The sequence below is a fragment of the Oryzias latipes genome, chromosome 14 (genome assembly GCF_002234675.1).
Source record: "Oryzias latipes chromosome 14, ASM223467v1".
Lineage (NCBI taxonomy): Eukaryota > Metazoa > Chordata > Actinopteri > Beloniformes > Adrianichthyidae > Oryzias > Oryzias latipes.
Window position 1 is genome coordinate 14,454,051 of NC_019872.2, and position 27,843 is coordinate 14,481,893.

Here is a 27,843-nt window from a genome sequence, read left to right on the forward strand (position 1 = left end):
TGTTTCATTTAAAATTTGAGTTTATGATGTTTCTACACACTTTCACTTAGGATTTACTTAAGTTTGAAAGAAAGTTCTTCATTTTTTGTATTTCATTTATTTTTATTTATTTTTATTTAGTTACTATTAAAATAGGACTGCTGTTTGTGTCCCGGTTATTTGCCTTATGTGATAAAATTTATAAAGAAAAACGTTAGAAAATGTTTAAACAAATCATTTCTGTCATTGAACCAATCTGTGAGGGTCGGGTGGGGGGCTACACAACTAAATCATATTTTAAAAGGAAAGTAAGTTTCTTTACAACCTCACCACTCACACACCTCCCTTGGGTTTAATATAGCTAACTCACTGGAGGTCAGTTGGAAGAAAGGGAGGGTATCATTAATTCTTTGGGTTTTGTATTGCTCCAGTAATTGCTTACTTCCTCAGAAAGTAAACTACTGTAATGTTTACAAAAAAGACCTTAGGAAAAACAGTGTTTCATTTCATTACCAAATAACTTTTTCATTAAATTTCTGTCGTTTATAACTTTCCACATGTCCCTTAAAAAAACAAATAGTTGAGTGTTGCCACTAGTTAAAAATAAGAAGTTATTCAATTTAAAAGTAAAGATTCTTTAGTGTGTAAAGCATTTATTGGGATGTGTAAGCAATACTTTCAGTTTACACCTGTGCTGTAGTCTTTCTTGCAATTAACACAGTTACAATGTGATAATCAACTGATTAGCTGAATCAGCTGCTTCTTTCACCAGTGTGGTCATGCGTTTTTACCCACAAGTGGGCAACGTTTGGAACCGCTAGATAAATAGAGAAACTTGACATGCCACTAGTTTCTTTAATGTCTTGTGTGGTTTTAATCCCACTAGAATTGTTTTTTGTTTTAAAAAGAAAAGAAAAACATGACATTACAAAAAGGGAAAATCTTAAATCTAAAAAACGTTTATTTTAAAAGGGTTTTAGTTAGTTCTTTTACTTTGAGGGGGATCAGTTTTGAAAGGGACCCCCATCAAGAGGTTGCCCCTTCACAATTTTCTTCCTTTATTTTATCCAGAAAAATAAGCAACTGGAGTACATTCATCTAATTTCAAATTCAGTTTGTGCGCCAATATCTCACTGACAGTGTCACTACATGGATGAAAATTGGCCAGTAATACAAACAGTTTAGCACTGATGGTGTTATTAACTTCAAAGGAATAGTCATTTGATCTTTCATGCAGGATTCTCTGTGACCTCAGAGGCCAACTGGGGAAAACACATCTGCACTTGAAAATGATTGACATAATGATTCTGCTGAATGAATCTCAGATGACCGTGAAATTTATAGACTTAACATTCAAAGGTCAAGCATCACAGACCGGATCTTAATCCTTTGCGCTTTGAGTCAGTTGAATTCACATTGCTCTTGATCCACTCTGGTAGCTTCTTTGGTTTCTATGCAGCATGAAACCCCCTTCTTAACTAGGTCACATCCTGTCCTGGGAAAGGCGCGAACCACAACACTTTGATATGCGTCCCTACAGACACGGAGGAAAAAATGCGTCAAACATTTACACCTTTTCCACAGCTCATTCCTTTCATCTTTCTTCTCCAAGGCTCATTCTTACTGGGTTGTCCACACATTCCACAGAGGGCTTTTGACATACAGACTGTAAAAGTGTGTCCTGCCTGGCTGCTGTGCATGTGAAAGATGCATGTCCCAGCAGCTTGCCCCCTTCTGACTATGAGACAGGAAAGGGACAGGAGCTGCAGGAAGCTGGTGTCTAATCTCCCTAGACACAACTTTGTTAAGGACATATAAACAAAGTTTTCATGCACACTTTCAGTGTGCAAGTTTAACATTTATGTTTCCGTGCACTCGTTACTCTGAACACAAAGTCAGAAAAACCCTGCCCTTTTCCATGTGTTGTGCTGATGTGCACAACAATACCCAACCCACATGCAGCCAAATTGAGGATTTTTGAAAATGAGATAGCATTATTTATGCAGTAGATGGTTAGAACACTTTGAGTACAATCACTTCAAATCACAGGTAATCGTATTAAATCTTACTCTAAAAAGTAGATTAATGTTGTTTTGTATTGATTGGCGATTCAGTTTAAGAATTGTTTACTATTTGATCATGTACTATTTTTACTGAAAACCTATATTATACAACAGTGCAAGTTGAGTTTCTTTTCCAGTTTTTGTTGTTCACTGTTTTCTGAGTACTCCCAAGGGCAGGCTAGAAAAGGCTGACTTAAACAACAGCATTAAAATTAGAAAAAAACGTCTAATTTGATAAGAACATAATTATTATGCTGATGTGGTCTTGTACAACAAAGCATAAAATTGTTCAGAAGTTACAAAATGCCAATCAGTAGCAGTTTCCTCTGAGATGAACTAACCTCTGACTTCACAGATGTGTTTGAGATCTATCACAGTTGCTCTGACTGCGCAAGTCTGTGTCTCAAGTGGTTTCTAATCATACTTTAGTTACCCTGATTTTACCACCAAGCCTATATCCCCACAAAAGTGATATTTTAATACTGATGTTCTCTTTACTACATCATTTTTTTAAACTTCCAAACATGGCAGTTACATAGTAGTAGAAAGAAAGAATGTGTTGAAATGGACTGCCTTTGTTGACAGCTTTTCTAACCCTGTTGACCACATTTAAAAAAAAATACCCTTAGTTTGTACACTGTTCCCCCTCTTATTCGGGTTTCAATATTTCCAGTTTCATGTATTTGCAGATTTTTTTAAAGTCACGTGACTCCTTCAGTTAATCACAAAAACTCAGCTCAAGATGCTTGTATGAAACTTTTGCGTCTGAAGGAGGTGCTGCCGGGGAGGACGGGAGCGGAGACAAAGAGCACACCAGCCAGTCGGGTTCCTTGCTGGCCGCTAAGGAATATTTCCCAGCTGGTTCCACTAGTTCCTCAATCGCTACCAACTGAAGTTTGTGCCCCTGCTCGAAGAAATGGCAACAGCTGACTCAGAAGCGTCCACAATATATCATGATACACCGAGGAAGATGATCGCGGAGAATAATTATCATACGGATCAAGTGTTTAATATGGATGAAATCGGCCTTTTCTAGAATAAGATGCTTTCTCGCGCTTAACCCCTTTTGCAGGGGTGGGGGGTGGATTCTCCGTATTTGCAGATTCTGCGTATTTGCGGGTTTCCCTGGTACTGCATTTTCTTATTACCCTAAAAACTATTTTCTTATTACCCTAAAAACTATTTGTCTCCCATATTTATATTTTTTCATAAAATATGTCCTGCTCAAATATATCTCGCTCGGGAAACATTTGCGTGTAAGCGGTTGACATCAAATTCTGACCACCAAGTTTCTCAGATGATTTTAAAAAACATTTTTTTTTTTGTCCATGAAGCAACATAAAAAAGTACAAATTGAAAAGCAGACTACGACATCTAATTTAAGACAGAATGGCAAAAGCTGTTTACTTGCTAAACAGTAACTGTTGCACAAAGGAAAGCTACCCTTTGTAAAACTGTCATTTATTACACATAATGATGACTGGCTGTTTTTAGAGCAATCAACAACACATTTATACTATCCAATACATTTCACACTTTTTATTGTTAGATTAGTGAACATAAATATTTTTTAATGTTTAGTGTGGATAGAAACCTCATTTGAAGGTGTAGATTATAATTTCTGTAATGCTGTACCAAAACTTACACCACTTTTGTTGAATCCACTCAAAGGCTAAAACTGTTAACCATTTTCCTTATCATATTTTAGGATTTTCCCCACAATTGTCTTACAGTGGTGGACTGTGTTTTTCTAAACCTTTAAAAGACATATTTTAAAGTTAAACTGGCTATGTATCTAACCCTCAGGCATTAAGGTAAAATTCTGAGAAGCATTATACCCACTCTAGTTCTTGACGTGGAAGCAGATGGAAGAAATTAGTTTCATCCTAAATTATTAGGTGTTGGTTTTGAACCTAGAACGCCAAAGTATGCAAGCTTCTTGAGGATGCATGACTGACTCAAGCACATTGCAAAATGACATGCACATTTTTGGTATCAGTCAGTGATCATGAAATGCTGTCTCAAATGGAAGACCAAAAGCAACAAATAAGTCAAAGTAAACCATATGGTTGCATCTAAATCAGATATTTTTGTAAACCTACACAGGAAGATATTCCTGACAGAACGTGGATGTCTAATCAGAATTGACCCATCCACCTTTGTAGTGCAAAGTACAGCCAACATCCAACGCGTCCATGTGTGAACACAGCAGGTAAATCTCCAGGGGATTGGAACTGAGGGAGTGTGCATGCTGATGAGTAGTGTTTGGTACTTTGCATTCTTCTCTGCTTCTCTGTAGATTGATTTCCACTTTTTTGTTCTACTATACCACAGATACATCCAAAAAAAGAGTAGAATTGATAACAATTTAAGAGCAATATTCACTGCAGATAAGTAGGTGATCTTATCTTTCTCTTTTCTACCTTGAAGTACTATTGTGAGAATAAAACAACTGTTATCTCAGCTGATATATGTGGTTTAGTAGATGAGTAGTTATTATTTGTATTTGTATCTCTTGTATTGATTATGGGAATATATGAGTTTCCTGTCTTGAAGTAATTGCTTACCAGTTCTATATATTACAGACTATGGTAAATAGGACAGATGAAAGGAAAGTACTTGTTTAGAAATAAAACGTAATGAAGTGTGACAGAGAGAGTGTATCAGTTGGTATAGATGTTACGGTAAAATGTACAGAAAAGCCCATTTAGGATTTCATAAATGCAGTATGCACAACCCCCAAACCCTTTCTTTTTTCACCCATCGTGCATTTCTTTTTCTCATTAACCCTGTTCTTCCCCCTCAGTCTTAGTTTCTCTTGGTGTAAAAGGGTAATTGGCACCCTTTTTCTTTAATTAAAATAAGGCCTAATTGTAGATGAAGCAGGCCAAACGTTCATAGGCCTGTAATTTCCCTATCACACTGTTGAGGAGGGCAGGCCAAGAGGAAATTAACATACAAGTCAAGAATAGACATTGTTATTAGGAAAAAAGGGTTCTCGTCAAATGGATGCCGTTTTCTAATGGAAGGTCAGTTGTTTAAAACCTGATGACCTAAATTTTAGTCTGCACACTTTTCTGATAGCACGAGTGGGTTTCTTATTTATTTATACAATAGCTCGTTCATTTGCCCTCTTCTGTCTTCATGCTGTAAAAAAAAGGAGTGCCAGATACATATATATATATATCTCAACATTGTTTGAAAATAAAAATGCTAATTGTTCTCTTTCTACCCCAATTTCAACCCACCAACTCCACACCAGTCTCTTATTTTCTTTTCTTGAGAAATTCTGGCTGAAGCCCATCTGCAATAGTTTTCCGTAATTGTATTTTCACGGCTGAGACGCAGCTGCCTCGCCAGGCCCAGTTTGAGTTTAGACTTCTGTAGTGTCTCCTAACATAGACAGTTGTCTTGTAATTACTGTACAATTGTTTGTTTTGGGTGTTAAATACAGCCAGATGACACATTTTCATTGTTCCAACATTTTCTAGCACGCCGAGCAGTTTTCCGGCAGTGGGTGGCCGCCGCTACTAAAAGAATGTAAGGGGAAAAACTAGCTTCCTCTTGCTACGGCTGTGAAAAGCAACGCCATGCAAGCATATAATACAAGCACTCACCATCTCATAGAAACATTCATCCTGTCTCATAAAGCGTAATGATAGAGCAGTTATAAACAGTGATTACTGCACCTGGAGGGGACTGTTTCTGCTCCACACCTTAATCAGCTTATGAATACAGATGCAGGGTTCATCCAAAACACGAATGGGGAAAGTGTTGTTTTATATGAAGCTTTAGTGTACTCAATGTCGACCAGATTCTGGGAAAGCACCGGGTGGAACTTCGTAACCCATTTATCCTCCTCACCCACTTTCCTCTTCTTCTTCCTGCTCTCGGCACAATTTTCTTTTCCTTTGGTTCTGCAAAGGCAGGTGAGCTTCGGTGGTTTTGAAGTGGAAGAGGCTTAGAGGCTTGCATGTTGGTGTTTTTTTAAGAGAAACCCACAGAGAGAGTTAAATGAAGAAGCAGGTAATACGGAGAGAGAAGTCAGTGATTAGAGTCGCAGCACATGCACCTTTTATCCCTCAGAGGGATGGAATGACAGACCAGCTACATATGCAACCCTGATGATTAGTGGCTCTTTGGCATTACTTTCTTATGCAGTGTGCTTGAAACGTTCACCCAGACATGAAAACAGGAAAATGTCACGGAGGTGGAATGCACTAATTCAGCCATGTGGCAGCAATGGAGGGGTCAAGGGGATTAATTTTGTTGTGTTGCTTGTTGAAAAAAATGCATGAAATTTTAAATGGAAAAAACATGAGCCACAACACACATTCACCAAGAATAGGGATTTAAGGAGATAAGGACTTCAGGTCTGATAGCCATCTGTTAAGTCTAAATAGACATGGCTAAATGTAGTTCATGTGTCTGTATTTTTATTTACATTTGTTTATACATATTTTTCTTGGCATAGATTCAATTTTGTGGATATTTTTTACAACTCTTAAGCAGCCTTATTTACTCATCAACAATAATGATGTCGATTGAATGGCTGAGATGAACTAAGTGTGTACTTCTCACATAACTGATGTTTTTAATTTAAATATGACAAAGTAAATAATATTTATTAAAGTGTTAAAACACATCAAATAGGCTTAAAAAACTCCACAATATCCCTTGCAATTTAAACATGGCACAAATAAAATGTTACCATTATATGTCATAAAGATGTATCTGTGAAAACAACCAATGATGGCTTCATGCAGACCACCTACAGCCATCAGATTTACATAACAAAAATGTATGGGTGTTGTATCAGAGCAAAGGTATGACAGCCTCCTGACTACCAGCAATGCACATTTGTCCTCTGTAGAATGCATTTCTAAGCCTGAACATCTCCAAACCCCTGCATACAACTAAATGAATTCAGTTTGGTATCGATGGAGAACATTTTGGGCTTTTAAATGATAGCAAATTTAAAGGAGTGGGGCTCTAGAAATGTAGTTTATGGTGGATTAAAATAACAACTTTGCTTGATGTGGTTGAATAAATGAACACAGGGGTTAGATTCATAGGCTGATGATATTTTTTATTAATGTCAAAGTATACCGCTGTTTATGTAGAATATAGTGGTAAATGTTTAAAGGAATTCAAGGTGGCCATGATTAGAGCTGTTTTTCTGCTGTGAAAATGCTCTTGTTAGTCTTTTGAGTAAAACAAATTGAATCCCATAAAATGTCTATTGAAGGGAAATAAAAGTAACTTTGTAAATGGTTTAGGGTTTCACAGCAAGCTAAAATGTTTGAGGGTTTTTTAGCATCATTAATCACAGTGACATTGGAAGCCATCAGTCTAACGGATGTGCCTTGAGAAATATATTGGTCGAGAGTATTTTTCTTTTACTGCAGGCTGCTTCTAATGATTCTTTATTATTGATCGATCTATCATTTCGAAGATAAATGTTCACTTCCGTAACCCAGGGTCCAAAGCAATGTCTTTACATAGCTCAGTAAAGCGGGACATTTTTACACTAAAAAAGCTGAAACTAGATTATGTTTGCCGTTCTTGTTTGATTTAGTTGGTGGATATAACTCAACTCAAACAAATGCTGTAAAGCAGAACTTTAGTATGATTTAAAGGGAAGCATTATGCCGTTTATGACTGAAAGAATATACTTATGGACTAAAAAAACATTTTTTCAACAGTACAGTTTATCTGAAACTTTTAATTTTTGGCAATATAATAAAAAAATAATGTTGCTTTAATTATCTGGTGGAAATCAATCGTGAAAGGAAATAAATCCCAAAATTCTGATTGGTTTTCATAACAGACATTTCAGTCAATGTGAAGGGGTTGGAGAGCCTCTTGACTTAACTTTTCAAACAGAGCGCCTTATTAACTTGAATGATATACAGGCGTTGAACCCCAACCTCCTTTGACCATTTGTTTTCATAGAGCTGTTGTCCCTCCACCTTAAATCTTTTTTATTGACTTCTTCTGACAACATGTCAAGTTCTAAAGGCTAATCTAACAGAAATGTCACCATGTCCATCTAATTACCCACCACAGAACAAACAACTGTATTTAAAACGATAAAAAGTCAACTCTGATTCAAACCAATATCTTCCTCCAGAGTTAGATTTTATTGAACTCTTGGGTCACTAAAAAACTGCTCAGGTTACTTATGAGCTACTTCTTAAATGACAAAAAAAAAAAAGAATTGATGGATGAAACTCTGTCCTCTACTCTAATCCCAGTGTGAGCCATTGCTCTCAGTTGGCATAGAAGACTTCAAATATGTTCACTCTGTATTGTTATATTACATAGTTTCTTTCTAAATCAGAAAAAAACCTTATAATTTGTATCTTCTCTGTTGTGACTCATCATTGTATCTTCTCCACAGAGGTTCTGATGAACACTAAAACTGAGACGTCTGATCTCAAATGGACCATCTTCTCTCGCAGCAAACCAGAGGTATGTTACCTCCAACCTCACTATACAATCTATGTTCTCAACACAGACCTATTGGTGCCTGTGGATTTTCGACCTCCAGCTGTTCCTTTGTTACTTTGGCTATAAACAGACTCCTTATACAGTTGGAGCAACTGACAGAATAAAGAAAACACCAGGCTGAATGTGCCATATCACATATATTAGAAGCAGATGCTTAGATGTATCCGCCTGTGGAGCCATAGGGCCTGTCTGCCCACAATTTTGGTTCCTAGAGACAGAAAAAGACATATTTGTAATCCGATCAGCTGAAGAGTGGTTCCTGGGGTATTTCTGCCGGCTGCGTGTCATTGACCAGAAATGCTCAACTTACAGATGGAAACCAGTCGCATCGACGCTGTTACAGATTTCTGGGGCTCCACAAAAATAATAAACAAAATGTATGTTCTCTTGATTAAGACGTGATGCAAGACACGCTGACATCCTGAAAATAATTTGTGCAGCCTTTCCAGTCTGAAGCAGCTTATCAAAAGCTTTGTGTTGTTAGAAACGTGGCTGGGGTGTGTTTTTCTTTAACATTAACTCTGAACAAAAGAGTTCAAAACAGATTTAGCTGGTGATGACAAGCAGCATTGGAGAGATGCCATGAGCTGTCTGCGTCAAATAATGTTGACATAGAAAAGGTTGCCATATGGTTCCTTATTTATAGTATTAGAAGATAATGACACCTTTGTTGCCAATATTTATTGCAAACCAGACATGCTCTGGCAGTAAATTTCACAAGTGTGACATTTGTCAAATTTGAGCTACTTTTTCATTAATTATTTATATAAAGTTATGCTCGTCAGTTCTGAAATATCAATGGATTTGTCCTACCCATCTTTTGTTTATTTAAAATTTGGAGCTGAATCTATCAAACTGACTATAAATAGATCTGACACAAAGGATGTTGCTGAGAAATATTGTAGAACATTTCACTCATTTTTTAATATCTTACTGTTCACCAATTGCAATACAGTAATACCCATGTTCACAAAAACATTTTTTGCGTATTATTTCAATGGGAAGTTTAGACAACGATTTAGTGCAGGGATCAGGAAGACTATAGCTTGCGAGCCAATTATGGCTTCTTTTATGTGCTAGCATATACCTTACCTGGGATTTTAAACTTTTGATCTTTTGTCAGGTGACACTGAAATGTATGGACTGTACATGTCAAACTTCAATTTGTGTGAACGCACCATATGGCAAGCATTAGCAGTGCCATACAAGACGCGAACCTCCACAGACTGAGTACCAGCAGTGTCACCTTTTAAAACAAACAAAAAAATGTCATATCACCCTACGTAAACAATAATCGTTGACCAATCGACTACTGAAATTATGGTTAGTGACAGCCCTGGTAGCTACAGTACAGTTTAGAGTCAGCTGCAGCTCAGACAAGGAAGGGATGTAAATGAATCTCGTTGTCTATAAGTGAATACATCAGAATAGAGCGGAGCAGAGAACTTGTGGTCTGCTGACTGTAGCTTCTACGTCGCAACTGCAATCTTTGTCAAACAAAATGTTTTCGTTTGCTCCTGTTTCACCAAGATTTGAGCAAAGAAATACTCAGAAACGCAATTTTAAGTTTAAATGTCTTTATATATTTCCACCATCATCAGTAAAAAGCCACAAAAACATTTTTAAAACACCATATTTGTTGGAGTGGGTCTTTAACCTAACATTAATAAGTCATTCGATCATGACTGGAGCAAACATGTAAGACAGAGGTTTTCTTTTACCTAACGTAATGTTTAATGTTAAAGAAGATGGTGATACTTTCATAAGACCATTGCTTGTTTTATGATAAATAACTGTTGATCCATTTAATACCTTCTGAACCTTCTGTCAGTACTCACAGACCTATTTTAGTGACAAATTCAGAGGAAACTGTTGTGCATCCATATCACAGAAACCATTTTGCACGCACACCTATCAACTACCACAGCCACGCTTTTTATTTTTTTGTAAATTAGAAGGGAAGTTCTGCCTCCCAGTGATTCCGACCTGGCTTCCATGGCTTTGCTGCTTTGTAATTCATTCAGAGCAGCATTCTGCCTCACTCCACACATCATAGGCAAATGGATTTTTAACATTTTCCACATTTACATAAATGAATCTCAGAGCCTCAAGTTCAGCAGATCTTGCTAATTTTTGCTCCTGAAATGTTAATCTGTGCTGGTTATTCTGCTCTTTGGGGAAGATTTGGACTGATTTCTCACAAGTTAATATTAAAGCATTGTTTAGTCACATGTAGCCTAAACACGTTTCAAAATAAATATAGATTTCTGTTGACAGTTTTCCCCTCATACATATTTGTGACTGTACTTACTCAAAGAGAGTGTTGGCGGGGGGGTCTGTCTTGAGTTCTGTATGCTGTGATGTCTGTTGTCTGACAAGTGACACTTGGATTCCCCCAAGCTGAGCTGCAACTCAGCAGGAGGAATGATTTAGCAACCCAGGTTTCAAGTTTGGGCTGGATGAAAATCCTACAGCAGCCCAGGTTTGTCTCTTGGGTCCCTGGCAGGTGTGTCAGAGAGCTGAGCAAGAATTGCATCATTATTTTGATTGATAGGACGTATGATATGTATGACAGAAGATTTAAAAACCTTGGAGATAATCGCTGAAGGTGAATTAAATATATTACTTAGTGCTCGTACACTTTCTGGGTCAGATGTGTTTTTTTTATGTGCAATCTGACAATCATTTGTCCTTTTTTCTGTCAGTGGGAGGAAATAAGCGGTTTGGATGAAGAGGGCATCAGCGTAAGAACCTATCAGATCTGCCAAACAGACAGTTCTTCCAGCCACTGGCTGCGCAGTGGATTTATCCAGAGACAGGGAGCATCGCAGGTCTATGTGGAACTGCGATTCACCATGATGGAGTGCTCCTCCAGGGGCACACACCACCGCAGCTGCAAGGAGACTTTCAACCTCTACTACTACCAGGCAGACTCCAATGAGGCCACAGCCACCTACCCACCCTGGATGGAGAACCCATACACAAAGGTAACAGCAATTCCCCCCTGGTTTATAGAATTACTGTTGAACTAGGAACAATTATTTCAGTTTTTGGAGATTTTTTATGTCGTTTAATGAATTTTCTGACCAAAAGCTACCAAGAACTTGAAATATATTTCTAATACGTCTCATTTGTTCATATAATACAGCACATAAAAGCCACATATTTAAAAAAAAATCAATTTGATGACTTCTATAATGAAATGATCAAAATTAGAACTTAAAACTTCATTATTAAGCTCAAAGCCAGAGTACATTGTGACTTTGAGTTGTCAGACAGGAAAGGCCTAGAAAAAAATACCTTTTTTCAGTGTTTTATTGCTCCTGATTCAAATCTGAACAAAGCATTTAAATTTTATTTGTAAGAACGATAAAAAAGACCCAAACTGTTTCACTTGTCAAGTTTTTCTTTTTCTTCGTAAAACATGAATGCATAAACCTTTAAAAAAAAAAAAATCAGCTTTGATTGTCCCATGTGTACATATGAAAGGAGTTTGCTCTTTAGTAGCCTTCAATCTACTGGGAGTCTCTGTATACTGTAATGTAAATAATTGCTGCAAGTTTTCCAAAACACACAAGCTTTCAAATGGAGAACCCTGCCCTCGAGTATGCAGTTGACATAACTTTTATTTATCCTAAAGGGTCAAAATCAGTTTACAGAGATAAAACATTTTTTCTACTTCGTTCATTTGTTTTTTTTTGTCATTTAGTCACTTTTATTCTTTGCCCAAATTATGATTTTCCCTCAGTCTGAGGGATAGACAGTTTTCTAAAGGTCACGTTATCTGCACTTTCAATCTAATTCTCAACCTTGTTTTTCTCCATGCATATCATTTGTGGACGCATTCACTCCAGGACTGTTTGGTCCTCACCAGAGTTTGTTTCCCCTGATAATTGCTTCGTTAGGTGGGTGTGTTAGCTTATCTGAAGTTTGGTGCAGCCAAAGCAAGCGGACTCTTGTTTACATAAAAACAAGGCTGTCAGTTTGCCTGGAAGTGAACCCTTATATGGTAAATTTAAAGAGTGAAAGCAGGTGGGCTTTCCAGTGAACCAAAGAAAGAAGGCAAAGGGAGTTCACATTATATGGATTGTGTTAAAAAGACAACAAAGACGTTTATTGGCCAAATCAAGACAAGTTTGAGGAATATCTCTGGGCGTTTATTTAGATTGTATGTGCTTACTGTTACGTGACATGAGAAGTATTGTAATATTTACTGGGTTTTCTGTCCTAATTATTAATCCTTATCACTGCTTGTTTTTTTGTTTGTTTGTTTGTTTGTTTTTTCATTGTCCAGAGAACTTTTTTTTTCTACTGAAAACATGCCTGGGGTTTTACAAAGGTCAGAAATGGCAGAATATTGTGGGATACCTGCTGTAAACAAAGTGAAGGGAAACAAAAAGGAAAAAGAACACAGAAGCCCTAAAAGTGTGCTTTAGAAAGAGTTCAGGAATGTCACGTCTACCTAACAAAGACCACTTGAATTCTCATGTGGGCTGGAATCTGGTTGTTGCATAATACCTTTTCTTTTCTCTTCTTCTTCTAGGTGGACACAGTGGCCGCAGACTTTCTGCTGAGGAAGGGTGGGGAGCGGAAGTTTAACGTGAAGACCCTAAGACTCGGCCCACTGAGCAAGCGAGGTTTCTACTTGGCTTTTCAGGCTCAGGGCGCCTGCATGGCCCTGCTGTCGGTCAGGGTGTTTTTCAAGAAGTGTCCTCCTTTGGTCAGTGCCCTGTCGTCTTTTCCTGAGACTGTGCCCCGTACCCTTGTGCAAGAGGCACAGGGCGAATGTGTGAAGAATGCCGCTCAGCAGGGGCCTCGACCTCGACCACCAAAGCTCTTCTGCGGCGAGGACGGTCAGTGGGTGGGACAGCCGACAACCTCCTGCGCCTGCCTGCCTGGATACGAGCCAACAGAGGGTCAGACACTCTGCACAGGTAATTTCAAAACTACTGCAAACTACATAAACAGATGTATGTATATAAACTACACCCACACATGCTACACAGCCTACAGACTAAACATGAAAACAATGGCAAGATGAGGGTGGAGGTTCACTGAGGGTTGAAGTTTTTGAGAGGAAATGAGCGACCAAGGAAGTTAATGAAGCAGGGCAGCAACTGTGACACAGTGGGATACAAAGGGAGGTCAGCCTGAGAGGCACTTAACTGGGAGAGGAAGAGCAGGGTCAAAGGCTCACTACTGCAGTGTCTAATGCTTTAGCTGGGAAAGTGAGCAAAGGAGGAATGACGAGGTGAGGGAAGCAAATCAAGGTGGCGCTCCAGGTGAAGATTGCAGCCGCTTGACAACATCAAAGCAAAGCGCACAACACAGAGGAGAGAAGCAGAAGGATTTACTCCAAAGTGGTGCTGCAGCTTTGCCCTAATGAGTCCAATTAAAAAGTCACGTGTTTGGACACTCGGCACGTACGCACTCGCACACGTTTTCTGATGAACGATGAGCTCAGAAAACAAAAACACACACAGGAAATGGGCCTTCTTTTCAGCAGAAATCTGATTTCATCCATCTTTGTTTGGAGGCACCATTTGGTTTGATCTCTGTGTGAGGTCCCATCATTTCATTTACAATAAATAAATAGATAAATAAAAAGGAATTAAAATTACAACGTTCTGCGTGTGGTGAAGTGCCATTTCCAGCATTCTGTCCCTGAGCAGAGCTGTGAGGAAAAACATTCACTGAGCCATAAAAAGAAATTGGCTTCACATAGAGATTGGACAGTTAATTTTCTTCAAATGCTGCTTGTTTCAAAAACACATCACTGACATCACGCTTTAAATTCAAACTCATTTTTGCTGAGATGCCATTCTATATCAGAGACAGCATTTTTAATATCCAAATCAAAAGCATAGAATAAAACCTGTAAGAACTGTAGCCATGATGTGATGTGAAAGAAATTTGCTTGATTTGAATAATTAGGCCAAATCTTTGAGCAGAGCCTCTTGAGGACAATAAATACTACTACATGTGAGGGGTTTGTGTCGCTGTTTGCTGGTGCAGCTCTCAGAGCAACTCTATACAAATGATCACAAAAATAAGCTATTTACATTCATCACATCAATTGTTATTTTTTGCCAAACTTGGCTGTAGATGTATCTGAGTAGATGAGTTCTGGACACACAGTTGCATCCGTTTTAAAATATAAATGTGTGTGGTGGGAAGCGTAGAGATGTAGGGGCTATTGACCTCTGACCCAGCAAAAAATCTTAAATATTGGAAGTGCCTAACTTAACATCTCATATCAGGTGATGATTTAGCATGACTGCTAGATACACAGATCACGTTCCCTCATATTTTTAATGCACTCAGGATTAAGGCAACTTTAAATTTCAAAAGACCAAGTAAGCTAGGGCTGCACGATATGACTAAAACTTTGTGATCAAAATGTGCAGTGGCGATATGACTTGTGATACATGAACAAATATCAAAACAAAAAAAATAACTGATGCCTAATTTCCATTTCACTGTAACAGTTTTATTGTAATAAAAATCAACATAACTTAAGTTGCATCCCAAATGACCCTCAACTATATAGGAGGCAGGCATCTAACAAATTGGGGTCCATCCAATTGGTCAGATGCGTAAAGATCTCTATTTGATCTGTCAAATACTTCAAGCTACCATTAGATTGTTTTAGAATGTATGTAAATATTTAAAGTAACTTTTTATCGCTGTCTTTTGTGATACGTTTATCGCACAGGCTGATATTGTGATAATGATACATTTATGATATTGTGCAGGCCTACAGTAAACCGATCCCACTTCTTCTAAAGTTTGATAAATCCAGGAACGACGCCTTGCTCCAAAGGGCTGTATGGGATTGTTGAGTCGCCTTTCAGCATTGGTTTGCATTCATTCAGCTCTCTGTAGCATTGTTAGTTTTAGCTACACAAAGGCGTCAGAGAACAGAACAGAAAGGAAATCGATAAACTGAGTCAGGCTTTCACTGGGACTTTAACGTCTGCCCTCTTCATTCAGACGTACTTCAGGTAATCAATGATAGGCAGCTGTCTGGGTCTATTTTTTCTCTAAATTGGCAATTAGTATCAGCCTGATTACTATGATTACCTTGGTTTATAGCTCATTACGTTTTTCCGTGTGTTAATCTGCTACCATCTGCCCATAAGTATGCTGGAACAATAGATCTTTGCACCTTGGCTCAGGTCTGTTTGAAAGAGATTGTCAGTTTTGTTTGATAAAGTCCCGAGTTGAACACAATGATGTCCTCCCCAAGCCTGTCCTGTCGGCCAGTTCAAGTCCAGTACAGAGGGGCAATGCCAAAGCTGTCCAGGATTCAGCCACGCCACCAGCAGGGGGGCATCTGTCTGTGCGTGTCGCCCCGGGTTCCTGCGTGCACAGTCTGATCCTCCTAACAGCTCATGCACAAGTAAGTCATAAGAACCGATCATTAGTTCAAACAAGGAAGTGCTTAGGAACAGTGATTTCTATTTGTAATTTGCTCTGTGTTATAGCTACAGATTGATGTGCATTTATTGTTTTTATCTTTCTTGGGAAGTAGATCTTGACGGTTTTGAGTGACACCCTAATCCTCGTGAAGGAATTTCCGTTCAGACAGATTTTAAAGTGTGAATGAGGTTGTACCTTTTTAATCGAGGTGCTCTAAAGAAGATGTGAAACATGTGAAAACCCTCCATCTGGTTCTTAACATGCTGTTCTCTGCAGGTGGGAGGAAAAACAGCTGGCATTTTTGGACAATTTTGTTTATGAAAACCTTAAACGAAAGTCTTGATCCTAATTAATATTTTACATGCAGGCGTTTCTTTTTGGTTGTTTTCAGGTTTTTACTTTATGTATTTTTACTTTATGATGCTTTTCCAGGCAGCTGGGCAAAATTCCAGAACTGTGTTCCCCTGAAAATAAGCCTTTACTACTGTTGCAGTATCAAGGATAAAAGTAAAAGGAGCTTTGATTAATAAAATGTGTGCCACTTCATCAAAAATTGCCCTAACCCAACATGTCAAATTCATACTTCAAATGCTTCCAAGACCGAGCCCGATGATCGTCCCTCTTGGGTTTTTTTTAGCGAGAGCATTTTCAGCACAGCGTTACCCGCAGGCTCAGTGACAAGCCTCTGTCTCGTTGGCAGGAAGAGGTACTGATTCCCAGTGCCTGAGAGGTCCCTCTGTTTAGTTATGCTTGGCTTGAGGCAATAACCATGTTCCTATAATTTTTTTTTTTTTTTTTTTTTACAATGATCATTATCACCCATGCTTTGGATGAGACCGATTGGAACAGTGAAATTCTGCGACATGTGTGCTTCTGCTGTGACGCAGAGCCACTGCATGAACATTATTCTGCTTGGTGACTAAGCGTCTGAGGGCATCTCAAGCTTTTATCTGAAATTGAGTGCAAGTGGGTTAGAAAGCGGTAAAGCAGCTAAAGAGGAAACCAAGGACAAAAAATCTATTACTTCACATTATTTGATTTATGTATCAATATTTGAAGAATAACTACAGACAGAATAAGTTTGATTAATGATGTAGGGTTTTATTTTTGGATCGTATGCGATTTAGCATAGTGCACAACAGTCATTTTTTGATGTATTTTCAAAGTGTTCCCAGTGGTCCTTTAATTATGATTGTTATTTTTAGACAAAATCCCAAAACCTGTGTTGGGACATTTTCTCTGCAGAGTGGCAGTAGTTCATTCAAAAACGACCTCGGAGTTGTGGGTGGAAGGATGGCACGGAGCAACCCCGCCCCCCTTTCCTTCTTCTTTGCAGAGAGATCAGAGCAGGGAGCTTGTGGCATGCCCAACTTATTTTCTAAATCACAAATAAGCTATTTCAAACTGCTTTTTTCCCAGATTACTCCTGATTCATATTGATATAAATAATAAATATTCAGAAATGCAATTTTAAGCTTATTTCTTTTATGTGTGGCTTCCATCATGAGAAAAATGCCACAAAAACACCAAAAACAGCACTTTGATCGGAATGGGTCTTTAAAACTCTCCAACTAATCGAAGTTTTTGTTGTTGTAGAAACTCCCTCTGCTCCACGCGGCATCAACCCTCGCATCAATGCCACAACCCTCACTCTGGAGTGGAATGAGCCTCTGGATAGCGGCGGTAGAACCGACCTGAGCTACTCTGTCAGGTGCTCCATATGCAGGTCACCCAAGTCGCCCTGCCAGCCCTGCAAAGACGGCGTCATCTACCGCCCAGCACAGGAAGACCTGCTAGTTCGAAGGGTGGAGGTGTGGGACCTGCTGCCGCACACCACATACACCTTCACCATTCAGGCTCTCAATGGGGTGTCCAAGCTCAGCAACAAGGAACCTGCCAGCGAGAGCATCAACATTACCACCAACCACGAAGGTGAAAGACGGAGGCAACGATTTCACCGACGGTAGAAAGAGAGTGTCATGTGGTATTTATGACTATGTGACTCTCTGTGCAGTCCCGTCGCTGGTGTCTGTGATTCGGAAGAGTGACTCCACAGAAAGCAGTCTGACTCTGCACTGGTCCGTCCCGGCTCAGCCACGCTACAACGTCTTGCAGTATCAGCTTCGCTACTGTGAAAAGGTAACTCACAACAGGACCCAGCTTGTTCAAAATCTCTGCCAGTCTCTAAACCCCTGCAGGTTTAGCAAAAGCTAGAATTACAAGCAGGCTTGAAGCCTCCAAATGAATACTTTCCAACCTTTTCATTATTTCATTAGATTGAGATATTTTATCCACCAAGGGTAAGATTAAATCAACATCAATAACTAATAAAAACAAGTGGAAAAATAAAATGGGCCGACAGCAGCAAATGATCCAGAGGTCAGTCTTTCCCCAGCTGTAATCCTCATGCGCCTAGATCAAAAATCACAAACGGCTTTAATTTAAGAATACAGCATTATCCAGCTGCAGCTCTTCCAGAGAAAGCAGCTTGTTTCTCGTTGAGCTTGCATTTTTTTTTTTTTTTTTGCAGCGCTTCAATAAAAATAATAAACAGATAATAAAAATCAGTAATACTCCTGCAGGGTGTAACGGCAAATGAGCACAGGCAGCAGAACTGAAAGAGGAAGGATCCTAGGCTGAAGGACTTCTGAAGGCCACTTCCAATGACACTGCTATGAATCATGCAGTCTTGTAGATCTAAGACTAATGAGCCTGGTGTGTATGTTAAATAGAAAATATAAATATAAGGGGCTTGTGTTGGGTCTTTCTTCTGAAGCAGCCAAATGTACTTTGATTGTGGGGATTATTTATGATGCTTGTGATGATGTCAATGAGCTGAAACCGTGCCAAAAAAAACAAGGATTCAGCTATCTCAACCAAAATAAGAATCAACTTACCCAAAAATAAAGCTTTAGTTCAAAGAAATTGCAATGACTATCAATAAGGGAGAAAATAATGTGTATCCTTGTTTCTTGGGGAGGAAAATCTATTTTTAGAGAAGTTGAAGGGGAGGAAAAGTAGGATCAAATTCTCTGCAGGCATACACCTAAGGAATAGTGCAGTGGTAGTGACCTAAGATCAGCTCTGCAGGAAATTAAATTGATGACATCTATTAACCAGCGGATCTGTGAGACCAGACAGCTCATTGGTGTAAAGGTGAGAAGTCACACTTATCAAATCTTTTATCTTATTATTTCCAAAAATCAAACTTCTCTTAAAAAAAAAAAAGTTTACAAACTGAGTCTTTCACACCTAAAATGAGATTCTGATGCCTTGGGAATATATCCCTTCTCTGTTGAAAAGGAAACCACAAGGAAGGCTCCTGGTCCTGATGGCTTTTGTGAGGACATATTATGTTATCATGCAGATCATTTCAGCTGTTTTTTTATTTTGAAATTACCACCATGTTTTAGGCTCCGAAGCATATCCTGTCACGATCTTCATGTATGAAAATAGATCATTCATTGATATTGGACATTATAATCTGGTGTGTCTTGTGGTTTGTGAAAATATGGTAAATTTAAATCAGCTTAACGTGAAAACAGGAAAAACACTTAATCTTTTGTTTATTAATTTAAAAGTATCCTGAGTAAACCATGATTTGGAGTTACGTTTGCATTTATTTCCATGAGTTTTTGTAAACATTGTGATCAGATAAGTTATTGGCCCAGCGCCAAGCAGAGACTTTACAACGCTGCCTTCAACTGAGCTGATAAATGTCTGTCAGTGTTTGAAGGTGCTGCTCTGCAGTGCAGTGGACTCTGTTAACGGCATATATAAACTCTGTCTTGAGGTTTTAACTCATGGTTTTACAGGAAACCTAGATGGTTGATGTCAGACAATCTGCTCATCCCCCTCTGGACATTAGTAATGCACGGTAAGGGGATCAGGCTTTACGGGAGTCTGCAGTGACTTTTGAAGTTTTAAAACTGAGCCAGTTCTGAACAGCAGCAGCTCAGGATTCACACGTGTTCAGCAGGAGTATAACTAATCCCCTGTTTCATGTAGATCTTGTTTTATTTTCCTAAAATCCATTTTAATTTCTGGCTAACTCCACGTTTCTGGTTTTGTTTTGTTTTTGTTTTTTTTCCCCCCTGCAGGACAGACGCAGTGATGATCAGTGCTTCTTCACGGAGAGCAGCAGAAACCAGGTGGTGCTGACAGACCTCCGCAGGGCCACTCAGTACGAAGTGCAGGTTCGGGCTCGAACGCAGGCTGGTTACGGCAGCTTCAGTCCTGCAGCCATCTTCCGCACACTGCCTGATGGTGAGAAAAATGCTCTGCAGAAGATTGTCTCGAAGATTATCGTGTTTTGAAATCCTTATCTGCATAATCAGCTCCTACACAGGTTTTCAAACATTTTTTCTTCTGTGTCCCTCTGACTGACCTCGCTTTTAGTCTGAAATATTTGAAAGGATTGTTGACTCTCAGTTTTTGGCTTCTCTCATCCCCAACTGCCAGAATAAACTCCAAATGCAGCTCTGTTGACAAATTACTCTAACTTCCTTGCTCTCTGTTTTTTCTCTCCCTTCCTGGTTTCTTTTGTCTGTCTCGTCTGTCAGGACATGACTCTGCCTCGCAGTTCTTGGTGCCTGGCATCCTTATCGCTGTCGGGATGCTACTGCTCGCCACTTTCGTCTTTGTGGCCGTCTACTGCATACGGTGAGAATATGGGAAAAGGAAAAGAGGGAGAGGAGACGACAGATTTGCAAGCAAAATAAGCTGACAAAATGGCAGGAAACGAGGAAGAAAGAGGGGGGGAAATCGAAAATTAATAAGAAGCGTGACCCCCGTGTTACGGCTCTGCACCGCTTTGTTCTCTTGTTTATACATATCTTGTCTTATCAACAGTGGATTTGGACCGCGTCACCCACACTGAGATTGACGAGATAAAGCATTTCTCATGATTTCTTTTGCTTCCACAGCTAAAAGCTGCCAGCTCACTGTAACGCTCTCTTTAAACGTTCATTGTTTAAGGAATAGTGCTGGATGCTGCTGCAGGAGAGCAGGAGCAGGAGAAAGTGCCTGCATGTTTCAGAGAGATGACGATGAAAGTAGAGGGCAGGAAAAGACAGGATGCAGGCGTCCCAGCCCTGTTTCCACAGGACAGGAGAACAATAGCTGTGACCTTGTGACTCCATTGGGCACACACAAACCAGAAACTGAGGCCCAGATCTGCCATGGACCGAGGGTGGTGCTTTTTCTGCTATTTTAGGCTTCTGAGGTGGGAGAGGAGCAGAGGAAGGCGGGGATCCAGTAGCTACAGGCTTCTTGCAGTCTTGCAGGAATGAGCAGAATTATAATGGAGCCACTCATGTCAAAGAGCAGCACCTTAGGGGTTGGCTCGGATGTACACCGTCACCGCAAGTCACCTCTGTTGTGTTAAAGATTTCCGAAGATTGTTTAAAGCCTCCAAAGGCCCTTGAGAACAAGGCAGATTTCTGAGTCAAATATGGCTGAATAGAATGGATGATGATTCCTTTAAACAAAGGATGGAATTCCCTTTTTTAGGCAAGGCATCTATTTACATCCCAACATATGTCTGCGTCATTCCTGCAACACAATTCATTCAGCTCTTAAGATTTTGTTTGGGGAGAACACAGAATCATCATCCAGTGTTTGTGTACACTATGATCAGCATTTCCAAATAGTGGGATCTTATTTATTTATTACTTTATTGTCGGATGTAGTCTGGTATTATAAAGACACCTGGTGCTTCTCTTATTTGCATTTTGAAATGCCAAGTTTTTCAGAGCTGTGTAATTATTTTGACCATTTGTAAAATTGTTGATTAATTTTCACTGAAAAATAATAAAAAAGGCACTTTATGCTCTTTGCCTGACTGCGGGTTTAGTTAAAGAGTCATAATGCACACAAAAACATGAAAGATCATAACGGCAATTAAAAAAGCAAAACAAATAATAATTAAACATTACATTTTAGAAAACAAATCAAAATTCCAGAAAATAAAATGCAGAAAATGTTGTCTAAATAAACTGTTTTCTAAATAAAATATTTAAAAAACTAAACAAAATAAAAACTGGTAGGTATTATTGGACATCACTGATTGGATGTTGACATTTTTTCAACTTTTCAGCCAGAATTTCTTTATTTATTATATTTTTAAACAGAAGATATTTCTTAAAGCTTCTGACCACAGCCACTGCAAAGGTTTGGTGATTGCTCAGCCAACTCTTTACTAGATTTCGGGTTAAACGTCCTTCTGCTTTCCATGTTCTTTAAAACTCAAACGCCATCATCCATTCATGTCTCCCAGTCCCAGCCTGTTCTGGTTTCTCATTTTGTTTCATTTTTTTTTTCAAACATTTCATTTTAATTTCTGGAAAGTACTTTTAGTTTTTTGTTTTCTAAAATGCAATCTTGTTTAAAATTGTTTTGCTTTTTAAATATCCTTGTGATTTTTGACATGTTTTTGTATTGTGTGATTTGTTGATGTGATATACACTTCTGGGCCACCGTATTATTGGCCTGATTTTTTTCTCCAACTCCTTTTGTCTACCTCGTGTTTTTAAATGGTTTAAACCAATTTGGATTTAAAATAGTAACTGATATATATATATTCAATTTTGAAAAAATTCCAGTCCAGGTCTCCTCTGAATCGAACTGAAAAACATGGCCTAATAGAATTGGACAAACAGTTTATTTAAGTCTCCAATTATTGTTTTATGTTAGTAGTAAACAATTTTTGTTTGTCTTCTAAATTGTAACTTAGTTTTTTTTTGTTTTCTTCTTGTGATATTGTTAATAATATTACATTTTATTTATTGCGCGCCTTTTTCTGATCTCAAGCTTGCCAGACGAATTTAAAAACACTTAGTAATAAGAGCTAAATAGATCAAATGTTGAGCCATTAAAGGTTTTGTCGAGTGCTGCCACCCTAACATTGTTAAAGTCGCCCTGATCTCTTTCTGCCTGCAGCCGACACAGTCGCATGAAGGATTCAGAGCTGAGTGACAAAAGCGGCCAGTTTCTTGTTGGCCAAGGTAACTAATCAAAGACGCAGAACACTCATTTTTGCTAGACCAGGCTCTGTGCTGCTGGCCACAGTCCTTTGCTTTCTTTTCCCACGGCTCTGTTTGTCTGTCGCACACAGGGGTCAAGGTTTACATCGACCCCTTCACCTACGAGGACCCTAATGAGGCCGTGCGAGAATTTGCCAAGGAAATCGATGTTTCCTTTGTCAAGATAGAGGAGGTTATTGGTGCTGGTGAGTCTCAGCCCTTAGCTTTTCCCACTGATAATGACCATATAATCGTAATGCATTGTTCTGTTTCTGTGGGCAGTGTTTTTCTTCTTTTTTTTCCCTTTGCTTTGAAATTAGCCGTCCTGTATTTATGCTGTTTATCGAGTCAAATTAAATCAAAGTAATTTAAAAACATTTTTCTGGACTATTTTCTAATCAGTGCAAATTCAATATTGGGGCAGAAATAAAGCAATTAACTGATAAATATGTTGCGCAGACATTGGTGAGGCTCATTTAAACTAAAGGGCGCCACTTGCTGCGAGCAAGCTTTACATTCTCTAAATAACACGCCAATTCTCGTAATGTGATGAAAAGCAGTTTAACTTTTGTGTGTGTGCGCGCTGCAGGCGAGTTTGGCGAGGTGTGTCGCGGCCGACTGAAGATCCCTGGAAAAAAAGAAAACTACGTTGCCATTAAGACTCTCAAAGGAGGTTACACGGACAAACAACGGCGAGATTTCCTGTCTGAGGCTTCCATCATGGGCCAGTTCCACCATCCCAACATCATCCACCTCGAGGGAATAATCACTGCCAGCTGTCCAGTCATGATCCTCACTGAATTTATGGAGAACGGAGCTCTGGACTCTTTTCTGCGGGTCAGTGTCAGTTAAAGTGCATGAGGCCAAACAAGCTGAGTCATCGTTTTACCTCCAGCTGAAGTTTTCTCTGCTGTTTTTTTTTCCAGATGAACGACAGCCAGTTTACTCCCATCCAGCTGGTGGGGATGTTGCGGGGCATTGCCTCCGGCATGAAGTACCTGGCAGAGATGAGCTACGTCCACAGAGACCTGGCTGCCCGAAACATCCTAATCAACAGCAACCTGGTGTGCAAGGTGTCAGATTTTGGCTTGTCCCGCTTCCTGCAGGAGAACTCCTCTGACCCTACCTACACCAGCTCTTTGGTGGGTCTGCAGCCCCAGTTGATGGTGCAAGATTGTTATTTTCTGTTATCTTCAAGCCAAGAAGATAGTTTTTACCTTTAACTCAAAATATAAAGTTAAATATTTATTGATTGATTTATTTTGCAGGGAGGAAAGATTCCAATCCGCTGGACAGCCCCAGAGGCGATAGCCTTCAGAAAGTTTACCTCCGCCTCAGATGTGTGGAGTTATGGCATCGTTATGTGGGAGGTCATGTCTTTTGGAGAGAGACCCTACTGGGACATGAGTAACCAGGATGTAAGTTTAAGGAGAGATGTCCTACTCTGAAAATCTTGTGTTAAAAGTGTTAATTCTGATCAGACCTTTAACTTATTTCATCCATCCTTTCTCCGTAAGGTCATCAATGCCATCGAACAGGACTACCGGCTGCCCCCGCCGCCTGATTGTCCCACCCACCTGCACCAGTTGATGCTGGACTGCTGGCAGAAAGACCGCTCGGCGCGTCCTCGCTTCTCAGACCTTGTTAGCGCTTTGGACAAACTGATCCGTAACCCTGCTTCGTTGAAAATAGTGGCTCAGGAAGGAGCGGGGTAAGAGCGCTGATGCTTCTGACTGACTTTGGCAAAACATGCCTTTTACCTGGACCGACTGTGTGTTCACTTTTCTGCTACCAACACTGACCTTTAAGTAATGGCTTGTCATTATACAGCACAAGTGTGAGCTGCCCTCCTTCTGGATGAGGGGCAAGCATATGTAGGAGTATACATTATCATTAAAGTGATAACTAAACGTCCTCTGAAAGTGCAAACGGTAAAGTTTTTCTGAATTTGAAACTAAAAAAGAAAAAAAAAAGTTCAAAGATAATTGAAATTTAGGCATGTTTAAACTGCAAAAGCTCGAAGCCGTGCTGTTTGAGAACATTTTGTCAGAAATATTCCTGACTTTCTCTCAGTGCAAAGGGCAAATGCTGCATTTCCATCACGGCTCTTTCACTGTCATTTGTCTTAATGATGCCTCCAGGATCCATTTGTCAAAGTGATTCATTTCCAAGTGACAGACCAACAGAAGCCAGCAATGTTTGGATTTCACATCTGAAAAGGGCTGTAATGTCTCTTTCTCTGAGTCCATTTAAAGTTCTGACAGTCTGAGGACAGACATTACCCTCCTACTGTCCACTCTTGAGATGCCACTCTGCGTCCTGCTGTGCCCTGTCAGATGCTTGCTGTGCCTGTTTCCCTGCCTTCACATTCTGCCTGTCAGCTGGGGCTCGCAGCACAGGGTCCCCCACCCCTGACAAATCTCATTGTTTGTCCCTGTCAGTCACTCAGCTACACATTAACTTACCTTTAACCCCCCACCCCCCCTTACTTGTCAACTGGAATGTTGCTGCAGGACGTGCATGAGCTTAGCTCTGCTGTTTCAGTGACAGGCTATGCAAGTAATTTCTATTGTTTCTGGACTCCGTGCCCCCTCAGGCCGTCCTACCCCCTGCTGGACCAACGTGCACCTTTAGCTCTTTCTCCGTGCACGTCGGTCGGGGATTGGTTGAGGTCCATCAAGATGGAGCGGTATGAGGACAGCTTCCTGCAGGCTGGCTTCAACTCAGTGGACCAGCTGGCTCAGCTCAGCACACAGTCAGTTCCTGTTTCCAGATTCTTCTTCTATAATGCAGATCTTTTTATTTGCATTTTCCAGAACCCAGTTTAGTTTCCTACAACAGAGTATTAAGGCCACCATAAAAGAAAATATATATATATATATATATATATGAAAATAATATAGTAAAATAATAAGAACAAAGTTGTAAAATTTTACAATAAAAAAAAATTCTACAATTAACTACAATAAATTAATACAGTTATGCTTTCAAAAAGCTGTCATTTCACAAGAAATAAGTCATGCTTTTTCAAAAATAAAATGTTACAGTTAGCTTTTAAAATGTTTCAACAAAAAAATCAAATATTATCCATTTATGTTGCAGACAATTCAGAGAAATCGAATGGCCTTCCCTTTGCTCAACACTAATCACTAATTTGCCTTTGCTTTTTTTGTAAATGTAAAACTTTTTTCCTCCATAATTTTAGAAATTTATTCACATTTTCTTTTTATAATTGCACAATTTTCTCTCATTTTGACACTTTTGTAATATTTTACATCTTTTCTCTCCTAATTATACAGCTTAATTCTCATAATTTTACCACTTTTTTCACTTTTTTAACTCTTAATTTTAGAACTTTTATCTCATAATTTTATGATTTTTTTTAATAATTGCACGTCTTGTTATTGTAGTTTCCTGTGACCTGTTTAATTGGAAAAACTTTTTTCTCTTTTCTATTCAGAGATCTGCTGCACATGGGTGTGACCCTGGCTGGGCATCAGAGGAAAATCCTTTCCAGCGTCCAGACACTGACCTTTCAGAACAAGAACACAGCGACTGTGACTTTCTAGCCGCCCTGCAGTGAAGAAAATGAAAAAAAACAAAAAGCATGCAGGTGTGCAGCAGTTTGTTAAGATCCGTCTGGGTCCTCCTCTGTTACCTACAGACTCCAAGAGCGCCGGAGAATGTATTCCTAACCTGGGAAAGGGAAAAACAACTTTGCCAATGACGTTGACTAATGAGAGGTGTCTAGAGAGCGGCACTAACCTGTCTCCACGAATGACTGAGTGTGGTCGAGCAGACCGCCAGCTACATTTTTACATGTCTCAAGGAGCCAGTATCTGTGCCAAACCAGAGCATTGACACATCAGAGTTCACTCACTTTCTGTAGTTTGTCTCTAAAAGTGGTCTGTTTGCATTTTGGAATGTCTAAGTTTCTGACCTCAAACTTAAAAAAGAAAAAAGAAAACAGGACAATGTGCCCATCTGAGAAAATTGTTTCCGTATTGGTGTGTTATTAGAGAGAAGCTGTGCTTTCATTCCAGGTGTCTATACTGAGTCCCTCTGGATTCATCTCCGACACCTTTCACGACCTCCTCTTGTACTCAGGTGTGATGAAAGATGCAGACGCTGGACTTCCTCTGACCAGACTCCTCCTCTTCCTCAGTGTGGCTCCGCCTCTGTCAGAGCCCAGAGACATATCAGCACTTTCATCATTTCAGAGCGAACCATGGTGATTCCATGTTTTTCCGTCTGCTGGCAGCTCCGTTTGACTATAATTGGCCTGAACAAGGACCAGGCGGACTCTGTGAGCTCAGCAGAGATGGGTTTTCTTTAAACGGGAACATATGTGGCCTCCAACTTGTCTTCTTGATATTACTGATTCATTTTTTTTCTGTATTCTCCATCTTCTAGTGCCATTACTTTGTCTTTGTGATCTTATATTTTATAAAACAGAAATGTCTCCTGATGAATTGAGTTCATCTTATTTTAAGATGTCTTAAAGGCTTACTTTCTGCATCCTTTTTTGGGGGGTGGGGGGTTGTTTTCCTGATTAGTTTTCCAAAGCACACTCTGTCCTTTGCCCCGAAGTGACAAAACGATAGGGTTTTACCATTTAGCATTCAGAGGAAATGGCAGGTACGAGCCCCTTACGGCAGGATCTGATACATTTCAGTGTGGGATGCTAATGACACTGTTGAGCTGCTTCTTAATTAGCAGACAAATGCCCCTCACACTTTGACTTCAGTGTGTTTCTTCTCCATGCTTCCCACAAACACACCTGTTTTATATATTCAACACGGAGAAAACAGGTCAACAACATCCCCTTCCTTCTCCGTGGGATG

At 39.5% G+C, this 27,843-nt stretch overlaps 1 protein-coding gene across 2 annotated transcripts in view; it reads left to right on the forward strand.

The window, feature by feature from the left end:
* ephb4 (EPH receptor B4) overlaps positions 1–27,471 on the forward strand; it is a 51,165-nt gene extending 23,694 nt beyond the window's left edge. Inside the window, exons 3-18 of one of the 2 annotated variants that reach the window (XM_020708900.2) lie at positions 8,446–8,516; positions 11,261–11,542; positions 13,099–13,489; positions 15,805–15,957; positions 17,574–17,909; positions 17,992–18,116; positions 20,078–20,243; positions 20,540–20,639; positions 22,917–22,981; positions 23,092–23,205; positions 23,589–23,836; positions 23,926–24,141; positions 24,268–24,417; positions 24,517–24,710; positions 25,596–25,754; positions 26,460–27,471. In XM_020708900.2, coding sequence (XP_020564559.1) covers positions 8,446–8,516; positions 11,261–11,542; positions 13,099–13,489; positions 15,805–15,957; positions 17,574–17,909; positions 17,992–18,116; positions 20,078–20,243; positions 20,540–20,639; positions 22,917–22,981; positions 23,092–23,205; positions 23,589–23,836; positions 23,926–24,141; positions 24,268–24,417; positions 24,517–24,710; positions 25,596–25,754; positions 26,460–26,568 — 2,879 coding nt within the window. In that variant the 3' untranslated portion in view covers positions 26,569–27,471. The remainder of the gene's footprint in view (positions 1–8,445; positions 8,517–11,260; positions 11,543–13,098; positions 13,490–15,804; positions 15,958–17,573; positions 17,910–17,991; positions 18,117–20,077; positions 20,244–20,539; positions 20,640–22,916; positions 22,982–23,091; positions 23,206–23,588; positions 23,837–23,925; positions 24,142–24,267; positions 24,418–24,516; positions 24,711–25,595; positions 25,755–26,459) is intronic. The other variant, XM_011483458.3, reaches the window with a different exon arrangement.
* The last annotated feature ends 372 nt before the right edge of the window (positions 27,472–27,843 follow it).